At 48.8% G+C, this 11,478-nt stretch overlaps 1 protein-coding gene across 1 annotated transcript in view; it reads left to right on the plus strand.

Moving 5' to 3' along the window:
- LOC119976783 (claudin-1-like) overlaps positions 1 to 10,625 on the plus strand; it is a 31,037-nt gene extending 20,412 nt beyond the window's left edge. The window contains exon 4 of the mRNA XM_038817559.1: positions 10,311 to 10,625. Within this exon, the coding sequence (XP_038673487.1) occupies positions 10,311 to 10,470 (160 nt within the window). The 3' untranslated portion in view covers positions 10,471 to 10,625. The remainder of the gene's footprint in view (positions 1 to 10,310) is intronic.
- Positions 10,626 to 11,478: the final 853 nt, after the last annotated feature.

An 11,478-nucleotide genomic window follows, 5' to 3' on the forward strand; every position in this document is an offset into this window, starting at 1 on the left:
CAAATCATTGGCCTGTTCCTTCAAAAGCTAATCATCCATAGGAAGCACAGAGTGTTCCTGAATGTACACAGTGTGTATATTCGATACTTGTACTAATATCTTTCACTGTTATTAGTTTATGGGATGAGGGCGCCACTGACTAGGTCAGCATTTGTTGCCCATCCCTAATTATCCTTTGAGAAGGTGGTGGGTGAGCCGCCTTCTTGAACCGCTGCAGCCCCTGAGGTGTAGGTACACCTAATGTGCTGTTAGGGAGGGAGTTCCAGGGTTTTGACCCAGCGACAGTGAAGGAACGGCCGATATATTTCCAAGTCAGGGTGGTGAGCGACTTGGAGGGGAACCTCCAGGTGGTGGGGTTCCCAGGTATCTCTTGTCCTTCTAGATGGTAGTGGTCATGGGTTGCAAGGTGCTGCCTAAGGAGTTTTAGTGAAAGAATCAAACCATCACCCCTTGATATTCAATGGCATTGCCATTACTGAATCCCCCAGCTCGATACCGGGGAGTTAACACTGACCAGAAACTGAACCGGAACCACCCATGTAAATATTCTGGATACAAGTGCAGGTCTGAGGATAGGAATCCTGGAGCAAGTAACTCACCTCCTGACCTCCCAAAGCCTTTCCACCATCGACAAGGCACAGGTCAGGAATGCAATGGAATACTCTCCACTTGCCTGGATGAGTGCCAACAACACTCAAGAAGCTCAACACCATCCAGGACAAAGCAGCCCCGCTGGATTGGCACCCATTCCAGAAACACTGACGAACAGTGGCAGCCATGTGTACCACCTCCAAGATGCACTGCAGTAACTCCCAAGGTTCCTGAGGCAGCACCTTCCAAACCCACCACCACTACCATCTAGAAGGACAAGAGCAGCAGATACCTGGGAACCCCACCACCAAGTCACTCACCAGCCTGACTTGGAAATATATCAATCAATTTCATCCTCTGTGTCAAAGCTTCTGACCTTAAGGCCATTTTGGTCATTGGATTGTGTGTCTTTTGGCGTGATTCTCTCAAAAGAAAAGAAAGTCCCCTTGCGAGCAGGCTTAGCCGCGTGTTTCCTGGTGCTTGCAGCGTCGAGAAACACATGGCTATTCAGCGTAACTCGGATTGAATAAGGAGCCTGAAGGGGGAACGCGTGGCCAAGACTGTACATAGACCCGTTTTGTACAGGGGGCAGCTCCACTCGTCACGATCTCCAATGCCCCCGAAACAATCCCTGACCTTCCCCTCAGCCCAAATGCACTATGAGAGGGTTTCTGCACACCCCCACCCCGCAACCCCCCCCCCCCCCCCTCCTAAACACCCGTGCCAGACAACCCGGCCCGATCGTGCACGCAAGGAAATGCCAACTTGGTATCTTGGCAGTGCCAACCTGGCACCCTGGCAGTGTCTATGCCAGTTGTCAGTGCCAACCTGGCACCCTGGCAGCGTCTATGCCAGTTGTCAGTGCCAACCTGGCACCCTGGCAGTGTCTATGCCAGTTGTCAGTGCCAACCTGGCACCCTGGCAGTGTCTATGCCAGTTGTCAGTGCCAACCTGGCACCCTGGCAGTGTCTATGCCAGTTGTCAGTGCCAACCTGGCACCCTGGCAGTGTCTATGCCAGTTGTCAGTGCCAACCTGGCACCCTGGCAGTGTCTATGCCAGTTGTCAGTGCCAACCTGGCACCCTGGCAGTGTCTATGCCAGTTGTCAGTGCCAACCTGGCACCCTGGCAGTGTCTATGCCAGTTGTCAGTGCCAACCTGGCACCCTGGCAGTGTCTATGCCAGTTGTCAGTGCCAACCTGGCACCCTGGCAGTGTCTATGCCAGTTGTCAGTGCCAACCTGGCACCCTGGCAGTGTCTATGCCAGTTGGCAGTGCCAACCTGGCACCCTGGAAGTGGGGAACACACAAAATCCAACCCGTTAATTCTGCTTCTCTCTCCGCTGACGCTACCTGACCCACTGAGTGTTTTCCCTGTTGTTATTTCAGATTTCAGTGTTACGTTTCGGTGACCGCTCGGTTTCGGGGGTTGGGCCTGATTGGTTAAGTGTTCCTCATCAGAGGAATGTGCCCTGAACTTGACCTGGATACGTTTGTGCGATTTCTCCACTTCACAAAGCAAAATGCTGGTTTGTGCGGTTTCGAAACTGGGGGATGTGTTCCTGTGAGGTTGTTAACTTGTTCTCCACAGGCGGGTGATTGCGAGGTTTATGACACTGGTTTAAAACAGGGGATAAACTATTGAAGTAGGCGCAAATGCCTGTGCTCCTCTGCCGCTGAACCATAGCTTAAACACAAAGTTTAAATCTGATGTCTCAGTAAAATGTGAACTTTCTCGCTCAGTTTGTGTGAAAACTAAGCAGACATTTTTCAGCAGGACTTGCCCAAGCTGGCAGTCTGATCGTCTCTGCAAGACAGAACAAAACAAGCAAACATTCTTTGAAGAACTGAATGTGTTTTTTTTATCTGTGTTTGCAAATATGCGTGGGAGAAGAGAAGAGAGAGAGCTAGAATTAACTGTGCAGGGTTTATTTTAATGAATCCCAGAATATTGCATTGCGAGCTGTGATGATATCTGGATCATATCTGCTGTTATTATTCTTTGTGTTCAAACAATTTGTGCCAGTCTTTCATCATTCTTTCCCATTCCTCCACCTTCAGAGACTGGTTACGACATTAAAGGAGGCCGCTCAGTCCATTGCGGCTGTGCTGGCCCTTTGCAAGAGCTGTTCAGTGAGTGTCACTCCCTGCTTCACGCTCTCAGAGACAGTGTTCTAGATCCTAACCACTCGCTGTGTAAAAACGCTTCCATATCTCCATTGCTTCCCTTTTCCAATCACCTTTAATCTGTGCCCTCTCCTTCTTCATCCTTTCACAGGCAGGAACACTTTCTCCCTGTCGGCTCTGTCCACACCCCTCGTGATTTTGAACATCTCAGTCAAATCTCCGCTCAACCTTCCCTCCAAGGAAAACAGTCCTAACTTCTCCAATCTATCCCTGTATCTGAAGTCCCTGCAGCCATTCTCGTCAACCTTTTCTGAATCTAAAATTAAAAAGGGATTCTTCCCGGGTTTGTCGTTATTCATGTGAACATAAGAATTAGGAGCGGGAATAGGCCATTTGGCCCCCTCCAGCCTGCTCCATCCCTCAATAAGGTCACACCTGGTCTGACTGCCGCCGAAGGGACGGCGTGAATTCGTGCATGCGCGGAACAGTCGGCGTGATTCTGCGCATGCGCAGACCGACCGGTGTATTTTTGCGCCTGCGCGGGGGGTTCTCTTTTCCGCGCCAGCCACGGCGGAGCACTACAGGGACTGGCATGGAAGAAAGAAGTTCCCCCAAGGAACAAACCCATCCACAGATCGGTGGGCCCCGATCGCGGGCCACGCCTCCGTTGAGCCCCCCCCTCCCCCCCCCGAGGGTCAGATCCCCCCATGTCCCCCTGAGGACCGCCCCTGCCGACTTACCTGCCAGGTCCCGCCGGTGCCCGAGTTGAGTGATTCACGCCGGCGGGACTGGCCAAAAACGGACGGCTATTCGGCCCATTGGGGCCCGGTGAATCGCCGGGGGGAGGGGCCCCCCGCCGGCGTAGCGTGAATCCCGCCCCGCCCAAAAACAACAGCAAAGAATACGGCAGCCGGCATCAGGCGGTGGGGCGGGATTCGTGCCGCCCAGCCCCCCCCCCCCACCCCCCCGGGATTCTCCGACCCGGCAGAGGGTTGAAGAATCCCGCCCCTTATGTTTCAATAAGATCATTATTCTCAAATCCATTGAGTACAGACCCAACCTGATCAACGTGTCCTCAGAAGACAAGCCTTTCACCCCAGGAAGAAGACTTGTCTACTTGTCTAAACTGCTGTACTTCCTGATGTGGAGATGCCGGCGTTGGACTGGGGTGAGCATAGTAAGAAGTCTGACAACACCAGGTTAAAGTCCAACAGGTTTGTTTCAAATCACTAGCTTTCGGAGCACAGCTCCTTCCTCAGGTGAACCTTTAACTGAGGAAGGTTCAGTGCTCCGAAAACTAGTGATTTGAAACAAACCAGTTGGAATTTAACCTGGTGTTGTTAAGACTTCGTATTATACTTCCAGAACAGTAAGGTCTGACTACACCTCCTCCACCATAGTTCCCAATGCCGGGGCCCCGCAAGGCTGCGTACTTAGCCCCCTACTCTACTCCCTGTACACACACAACTGTGTGGTAAAATCTGGTTCCAACTCCATCTACAAGTTTGCTGACGATACGACCACAGTGGGCCGGATCTCAAATAACGACGAGTCAGAATACAGGAGGGAGATAGAGAACCTAGTGGAGTGGTGCAGCGACAACAATCTCTCCCTCAATGCCAGAAAAACTAAAGAGCTGGTCATCGACTTCAGGAAGCAAAGTACTGTACACACCCCTGTCAGCATCAACGGGGCCGAGGTGGAGATGGTTAGCAGTTTCAATTTCCTAGTGGTACACATCTCCAAAAATCAGTCCTGGCCCACCCACGTCGACGCTACCACCAAGAAAGCACAACAGCGCCTATACTTCCTCAGGAAACTAAGGAAATTCGGCATGTCCACATTAACCCTTACCAACGTTTACAGATGCACCATAGAAAGCACCCTATCTGGCTGCATCACAGCCTGGTATGGCAACTACTCGGCCCAGGACCGCAAGGAACTTCAGAGAGTCGTGAATACCGCCCAGTCCATCACACAAACCTGCCTCCCATCCATTGATTCCATCTACACCTCCCGCTGCCTGGGGAAAGCAGGCAGCATAATCAAGGATCCCTCCCACCCGTCTTACTCACTTTTCCAACTTCTTCAACCAGGCAGGAGATACAGAAGTCGGAGAACACGCACGAACAGATTCAAAAACAGCTTCTTCCCCACTGTCACCAGATTCCTAAATGCCCCTCTTATGGACTGACCTCATTAACACTACACCCTGTATGCTTCATCCGATGCCGGTGCTTATGTAGTTACATTGTGTACCTTGTGTTGCCCTATTATATATATTCTTTTATTTCCTTTTTTTTCATGTACTTAATGATCTGTTGAGCTGCTCACAGAAAAATACCTTTCACTGGACCTCAGTACACGTGACAATAAATAAAATCCAAATCCCTCTTTGAGCAAGGTATCTGTACAGAGTACAGGGGTACTGTACAAGGGTACAGAGTACAGGGGGCTGGTTTAGCACACTGGGATAAATCGTGGCTTTGACAGCAGACCAAGGCAGGCCAGCAGCAGTGTTCAATTCCCGTACCAGCCTCCCTGAACGGACGCCGGAATGTGGCGACTAGGGGCTTTTCACAGTAACTTCATTTGAAGCCTACTTGTGACAATGAGCGATTTTCATTTCAAATCTGGTGTGATCTCACCAATGCCCAGTACAGTTAGAACAAGGCTTTCCAGCTGGTATCCTCCACCCCCTTTCCAATGAATATCAGCCTTTTCCCGGAACTGCAGGCTAAACTTTTGTGATCCTTGTACACGGATACCCATCTATACTTATCCATTTTCCAATCTCTTAACCTATCCCTTCGCAGATGGTTGAGCGGCAATGGCATTGTGGAGTTGTCATTGGACAAGTAATGCAGAGTCCCGGGGCGATGCTCTGGGGACACCGGTTCAAATCCCACCAGCTAGTGAAATTTAAATTCAGTGAAAACAATTTGGAAGAATTAAGTTAATTTCAGTAATGATGACCGTGACCGAATGTCGTAAAAACCTACCTGTTCACCAATGTCCTTTAGGGAAGGAAATCTGCCGTCCTTACCCGGTCTGGCCTACATGTGACTCCAGACCCACAGCAATCTGGTTGACTCCTAACTGCTGTTATAACTTGCATGTGTCTGAGAGGGTAGGGAGGATTCACTATCCCAAGGATCTTACAAACTATCAGCTTCCCAATTAGGGGGCGGGAGATCCTTTACAGTTTTTGCTTTGTGTAGAATGGCCAGTAAAGCACTTACTTGAGAAGACCCAGGAAGGCATCACTGGAGCTGCGAGTAATAGTTATGTCGTGTGGACTCTTTGTTTCCCTTACAAAACTGGCGATGAGGGTGAAGACTGGTTAGGTCCGACGCTGCTAAGCTTCCTCCCCATCTTTATCGGACGCAGGTTGGAATTTTCCTTCCATTATGTCTCTTTATCAGATGATTGAATGTGTTTCATGCCGGACTGGAAGATTGGAATCAATACACACAGAGGATGCATTACTTTTTCCAGGCAAACAATATCATGGAGAAAGATCCTCGGGTAGTCATTTTGCCTGTGGCACGCACACGTTCGGAATGATACGGAGCCTTACCAACCCAGCGTTAACAGACACTAGAACTTCCGATGAGCTTGCGGCATAAATGGGGCAACATTTTAATCCAATCAGTCAGTAATAGTACAGCAATACCGGTTTGATACTGCTGAAAGAACCTCAGGTGAGTCCATCATCAAGTTTTTATCGAGATTACGAACAATTGCAGCGTTCTGTGAATATGGCATGGCCTTTTCTGAGATGCTACGTGACCGCTTGGTTTGCGGCAGAAACAATGCGGTTTCACAGAAGAAGGTGCTGGCCGGACCTTCTCTAGCGTCTGACTGCATTAGGTTGGGAGTTTGCATCACCTGCAGCTGCAGTGGGGGAACATTCTTCAGACAAATTCCGGTGGTTTGGGAACGGTGTTAGGAAAATATCCCAAAGTTTCCCAAACCGGCTTGGGGATGTTAAAAAGGGCCATCGGCTGCAAACAGGTCGACCCAGAAGCCCCGACACGATATTTCCGGCCACACCAACGTTCCCTAAGCATTGCTCAATAAGCTGGAGACTGAACTTTGAACCCTTGGGGATCATTGAGCCTGCCAGGTTCGGGGATTCAGCAGCACATAATTCACCCATCCCCACCATCACAGCTTCCAAAGTCAGATCGGCTTTCCTGAAAGTGAACCCTCGGAAGGCGACGGGTCCGGACGGGATCCCTGGTCGTGCACTCAGAGCCTGCATGGACCAGCTGGTAGAGGTATTCACAGACATCGTTAACCTGTCCCTACTCCGCTCCGAGGTCCCCACCTGTTTCAAGAAGACCACCATCATACCAGTACCAAAGAAGAACCAGGCAATGTGCCTCAATGACTACCACCCTGACTTCAATCGCAATGAAGTGCTTCGAGAGGTTGGTCACAAAACTCATCACCGCCATACTCCCAGAATACCATGCTCCACTGCAACTCACATACCGCCGCAACCAGTCCACATCAGATGCCATTTCCCTGGCCCTACACTCATCCCAAGAGCATCTCAACAACAAGGACTCCTACATCACACTCCTATTTATTGACTACAGCTCCGCCTTCAACCCCATAATCCCAGCCAAGCTCATATCAAAGTTCCAAAACCGAGGACTTGGCTCCTCACTCTGCAACTGGATCCTTGACTTTCTGACCCACAGACCACAATCAGTAAGAATAAACAACAACACCTTCTCCACAATAGTCCTCAATACCACAAGGCTGCATACTTAGCCCGCTACTATACTCCCTGTACACACATGACTGCGTTGCAAAATTTGGTTCCAACTCCATCTACAAGTTTGCTGACGACACGGCCATAGTGGGTCGGATCTCGAATAACGAGTCAGAATACAGGAGGGAGATAGAGAACCTAGTGGAGTGGTGCAGTGATAACAATCTCTCCCTCAATGCCAGCAAAACTAAAGAGCTGGTCATTGACTTCAGATTGCCATTCAAGTGAATAGAGCTGTGAAGAAGGCCTATGGTGTGCTAGCGTTCATTAGCAGAGGGATTGAATTTTAGAGATGTGAGGTGATGATGCAGCTGTACAAAACCTTGGTCAGGCCACATTTGGAGTACTGTGTGCAGTTCTGGTCGCCTCATTTTAGGAAGGATGTGGAAGCTTTGGAAAAGGTGCAAAGGAGATTTACCAGGATGTTACCTGGAATGGAGAGTAGGTCTTACGAGGAAAGGTTGAGGGTGCTAGGCCTTTTCTCATTAGAATGGAGAAGGATGAGGGGCGATTTGATAGAGGTTTATAAGATGATCAGGGGAATAGATAGAGTAGACAGTCAGAGACTTTTTCCCCGGGTGGAACAAACCATTACAAGGGGACATAAATTTAAGGTGAATGGTGGAAGATATAGGGGGGATGTCAGAGGTAGGTTCTTTACCCAGAGAGTAGTAGGGGCATGGAATGTACTGCCTGTGGAAGTAGTTGAGTTGGAAACATTAGGGACCTTCAAGCGGCTATTGGATAGGTACATGGATTAGGGTAGAATGATGGGTGTAGATTAATTTGTTCTTAATCTAGGACAAAAGTTCGGCACAACATCGTGAGCCGAAGGGCCTGTTCTGTGCTGTATTTTTCTATGCTCTAAAGCAAACAGTCAGCATCAATGGTGCCGAGGTTGACAGCTTCAAATTCCTAGGCGTGCACATCACCAAATATCTGTCCTGGCCCACCCACGTCGACGCTACCACCAAGAAAGCACAACAGCGCCTATACTTCCTCAGGAAACTAACAAAATTCGGCATGTCCATATTGATTCTTACCAACTTTTACACATGAATCATAGAAAGCATCCGATCTGGCTGCATCACAGCCTGGTATGGCAACTGCTCGGCCCAGGACCGCAAGAAACTTCAGAGCGTCGTGAACACCGCCCAGTCCATCACACAAACCTGCCTCCCATCCATTGACTCTATCTACACCTCCCACTGCCTGGGGAAAGTGGGCAACATTATCAAAGACCCCTCCCACCCGGCTTACTCACTCTTCCAACTTCTTCCATCGGGCAGGAGATACAGAAGTCTGAGAACACACACAAACCGATTCAAAAACAACTTCTTCCCCATTGTCACCAGACTCCTAAATGACCCTCTTATGGACTGACCTCATTAACACTACATCCTGTATGCTTCATCCAATGCCGGTGTCTATGTATTTACATTGTGTACCTTGTGTTGCCCTATTATATATTTTCTTTTCATGTACTTAATGATCTGTTGAGCTGCTCGCAGAAAAATATTTTTCACTGTACCTCGGTACACATGACAATAAACAAAACCAATCCAATCCAATCCTGCGAGTATTCTTATTCACAGGCCGGGGACTCATATTGCGAATACCGACTCAGTGAGCCAGTTGCCTTTATTGACTGGCGCCTTGATGATCCTTAAGACGGCAATATAATTTTATTATTGTCACAAGTAGGCTTACATTAACACTGCAATGTTGTTACTGTGAAAAACCCCTAGTCACCACATTCCGGCGCCTGTTCGGGTTCACAGATGGAGAATTCGGAATGTTCAATTCACCTAACAGCACGTCTTTCGGGACCTGTGGGAGGAAACCGGAGCACCCGGAGGAAACCCACCGACACGGGGAGAACGTGCAGACTCCGCACAGCCAGTGACCTGAGGCCGGAATTGTACCTGGATCCCTGGAGCTGTAAGGCAGCAGTGCTAACCACTGCGCTACCTTGCCGCCCCTGGATGAATAAATAAAAATTCAGCTCATTAATCCTGCCCGCTCATCAAACGCATGCACGTACTATCTCTGACTTTGACCTCTGAACTCTGGAATTCTTCTGCACTCTGCAATTATCTTCTCAAACCCTTTAACTTCTATCTTTCCCCTGCCCTTCAATCATCTCATCGTTCATTCATTCACTTTCTTTTTTTTTTAAATGTATTTTATTACAAACATGTATCAAAGCAGATACAGCCAATAAACAGCCCGGGAAACATACTTCTCAGCAATCAACTATACAGTCTGTACAGATCCCCCCGCCCCACCCACCGTGATGAACAGCTTCTCAAACACAGTCACAAACATTCTCCAACCACAGGAAGTTGTACAGGTCACCCAACCATGCCGCTACCCCCGGTGGCGATGCCGACCGCCTCTCCAGCATTCATTCACTTTCACCCTTTCTACCTTAGTCCTTTGCCTGAATTCCCCGGCAGGATGTTAAAGGCCCTATCTTTGTGCGAACTTTAGAACTTACCCCTCTGATTGAAGTGAATACTGATCAAAATGCTGATGTGATGGTGTCACTGAATAACAGCAGTACGGTCATAGCTCGATGGCTGGTCTATCAACTGAATAAGGTTCAAGATTTTGGGCAGAATCTATAAAACTAATTTAGAGCCCCACCATTTTGAAGTTGGGGGTTGTTAAAAATATTTTAAACTAAACTAAGAAATCCCATTTCCCATGCAGTCCCCAACAATAAAGCAAATATTGATTAACGTGGGAAATGACAAGTGTCTCTCGCCTCCCAGTCTCACCTTGGCCAATCTCTCTTGCCTTGCAGGTTTGAATTTGGTCAGGCTCTCTTCATAGGCTGGGCTGCTGCTGCCCTCAGCCTCCTCGGTGGAGCCTTCCTTTGCTGCTCCTGGACCAAGAGTAATGGTGGACGCCAAGCCTACCCACGATCACATTCTGCTCCATCTGCTGCAAAGAACTACGTGTGAGAGCGACTAAACTGCTGCAAGGTCCCATTTGAACTATTCACTGGATGCGTGTCTCATCAAGTGAGGGATGCCGAGGATTACCCTTAATGACCATTCCCGCAATGATTGATGGGAAATGAAAGGGCTTTGGTTTGATTAAAGTTTCACTCTCTTACCTTTGCTTGATGTTGCAATTTTAATTTCCAATTTCCAGTTTCTTTATGTGAAGAACAGACTACAGAAGATCTTTCCTGCAATATATAAAATATCTCCATCAGTAGGAAGGGTTTTGGGGGCTTGTGTAGATTCTCTAATTATTTCTGAGGGTAAATCAGATATTGTACCAGGGCAACATGCAACACATTCACTCAAGTACTGCTGTGGACCTCAATTAAATAAGCCAGATGAGTGAGGTGAGATTCAATAGATTCACATAGCTCCTGATTGGGTACCTATCAGATCATATCTCACCATGAATCAGTACCGGCGTGGGAGCGAGATGAGTGGGTGAGGGTTTAGAACGAGTACATAGAACATACAGTGTAGAAGGAGGCCATTCGGCCCATCGAGTCTGCACCAACCCACTTAAGCCTTCACTTCCACCCTATCCCCGTAACCCAATAACCCCTCCTAACCTTTTTGGTCACTGAGGGCAATTTATCATGGCCAATCCACCTAACCTGCACATCTTTGGACTGTGGGAGGAAACCGGAGCACCCGGAGGAAACCCACGCAGACACGGGGAGAACGTGCAGACTCCGCACAGAGGGTGACCCAACGGGTAATCGAACCTGGGACCCTGGCGCTGTGAAACCACAGTACTATCTACTTGTGCTGCCGTGCTGCCCACTATAGTACTGATAGTAATGAAATCTGCTGCTGATCTTTGACTGGGAGACTTGAAGTCAGAGTGAAAATTAAGGCGTGAGTATGAAACAGGGAAGGGCCGGCACTGAAACCTGTTGGTTTCTGTTGAAGACAAGCACAGGTCGAGAGCCAGTCAGCATTATTCTACATGGTTAATTTGTC

Source organism: Scyliorhinus canicula, chromosome 13 (assembly GCF_902713615.1).
Source record: "Scyliorhinus canicula chromosome 13, sScyCan1.1, whole genome shotgun sequence".
NCBI lineage: Eukaryota > Metazoa > Chordata > Chondrichthyes > Carcharhiniformes > Scyliorhinidae > Scyliorhinus > Scyliorhinus canicula.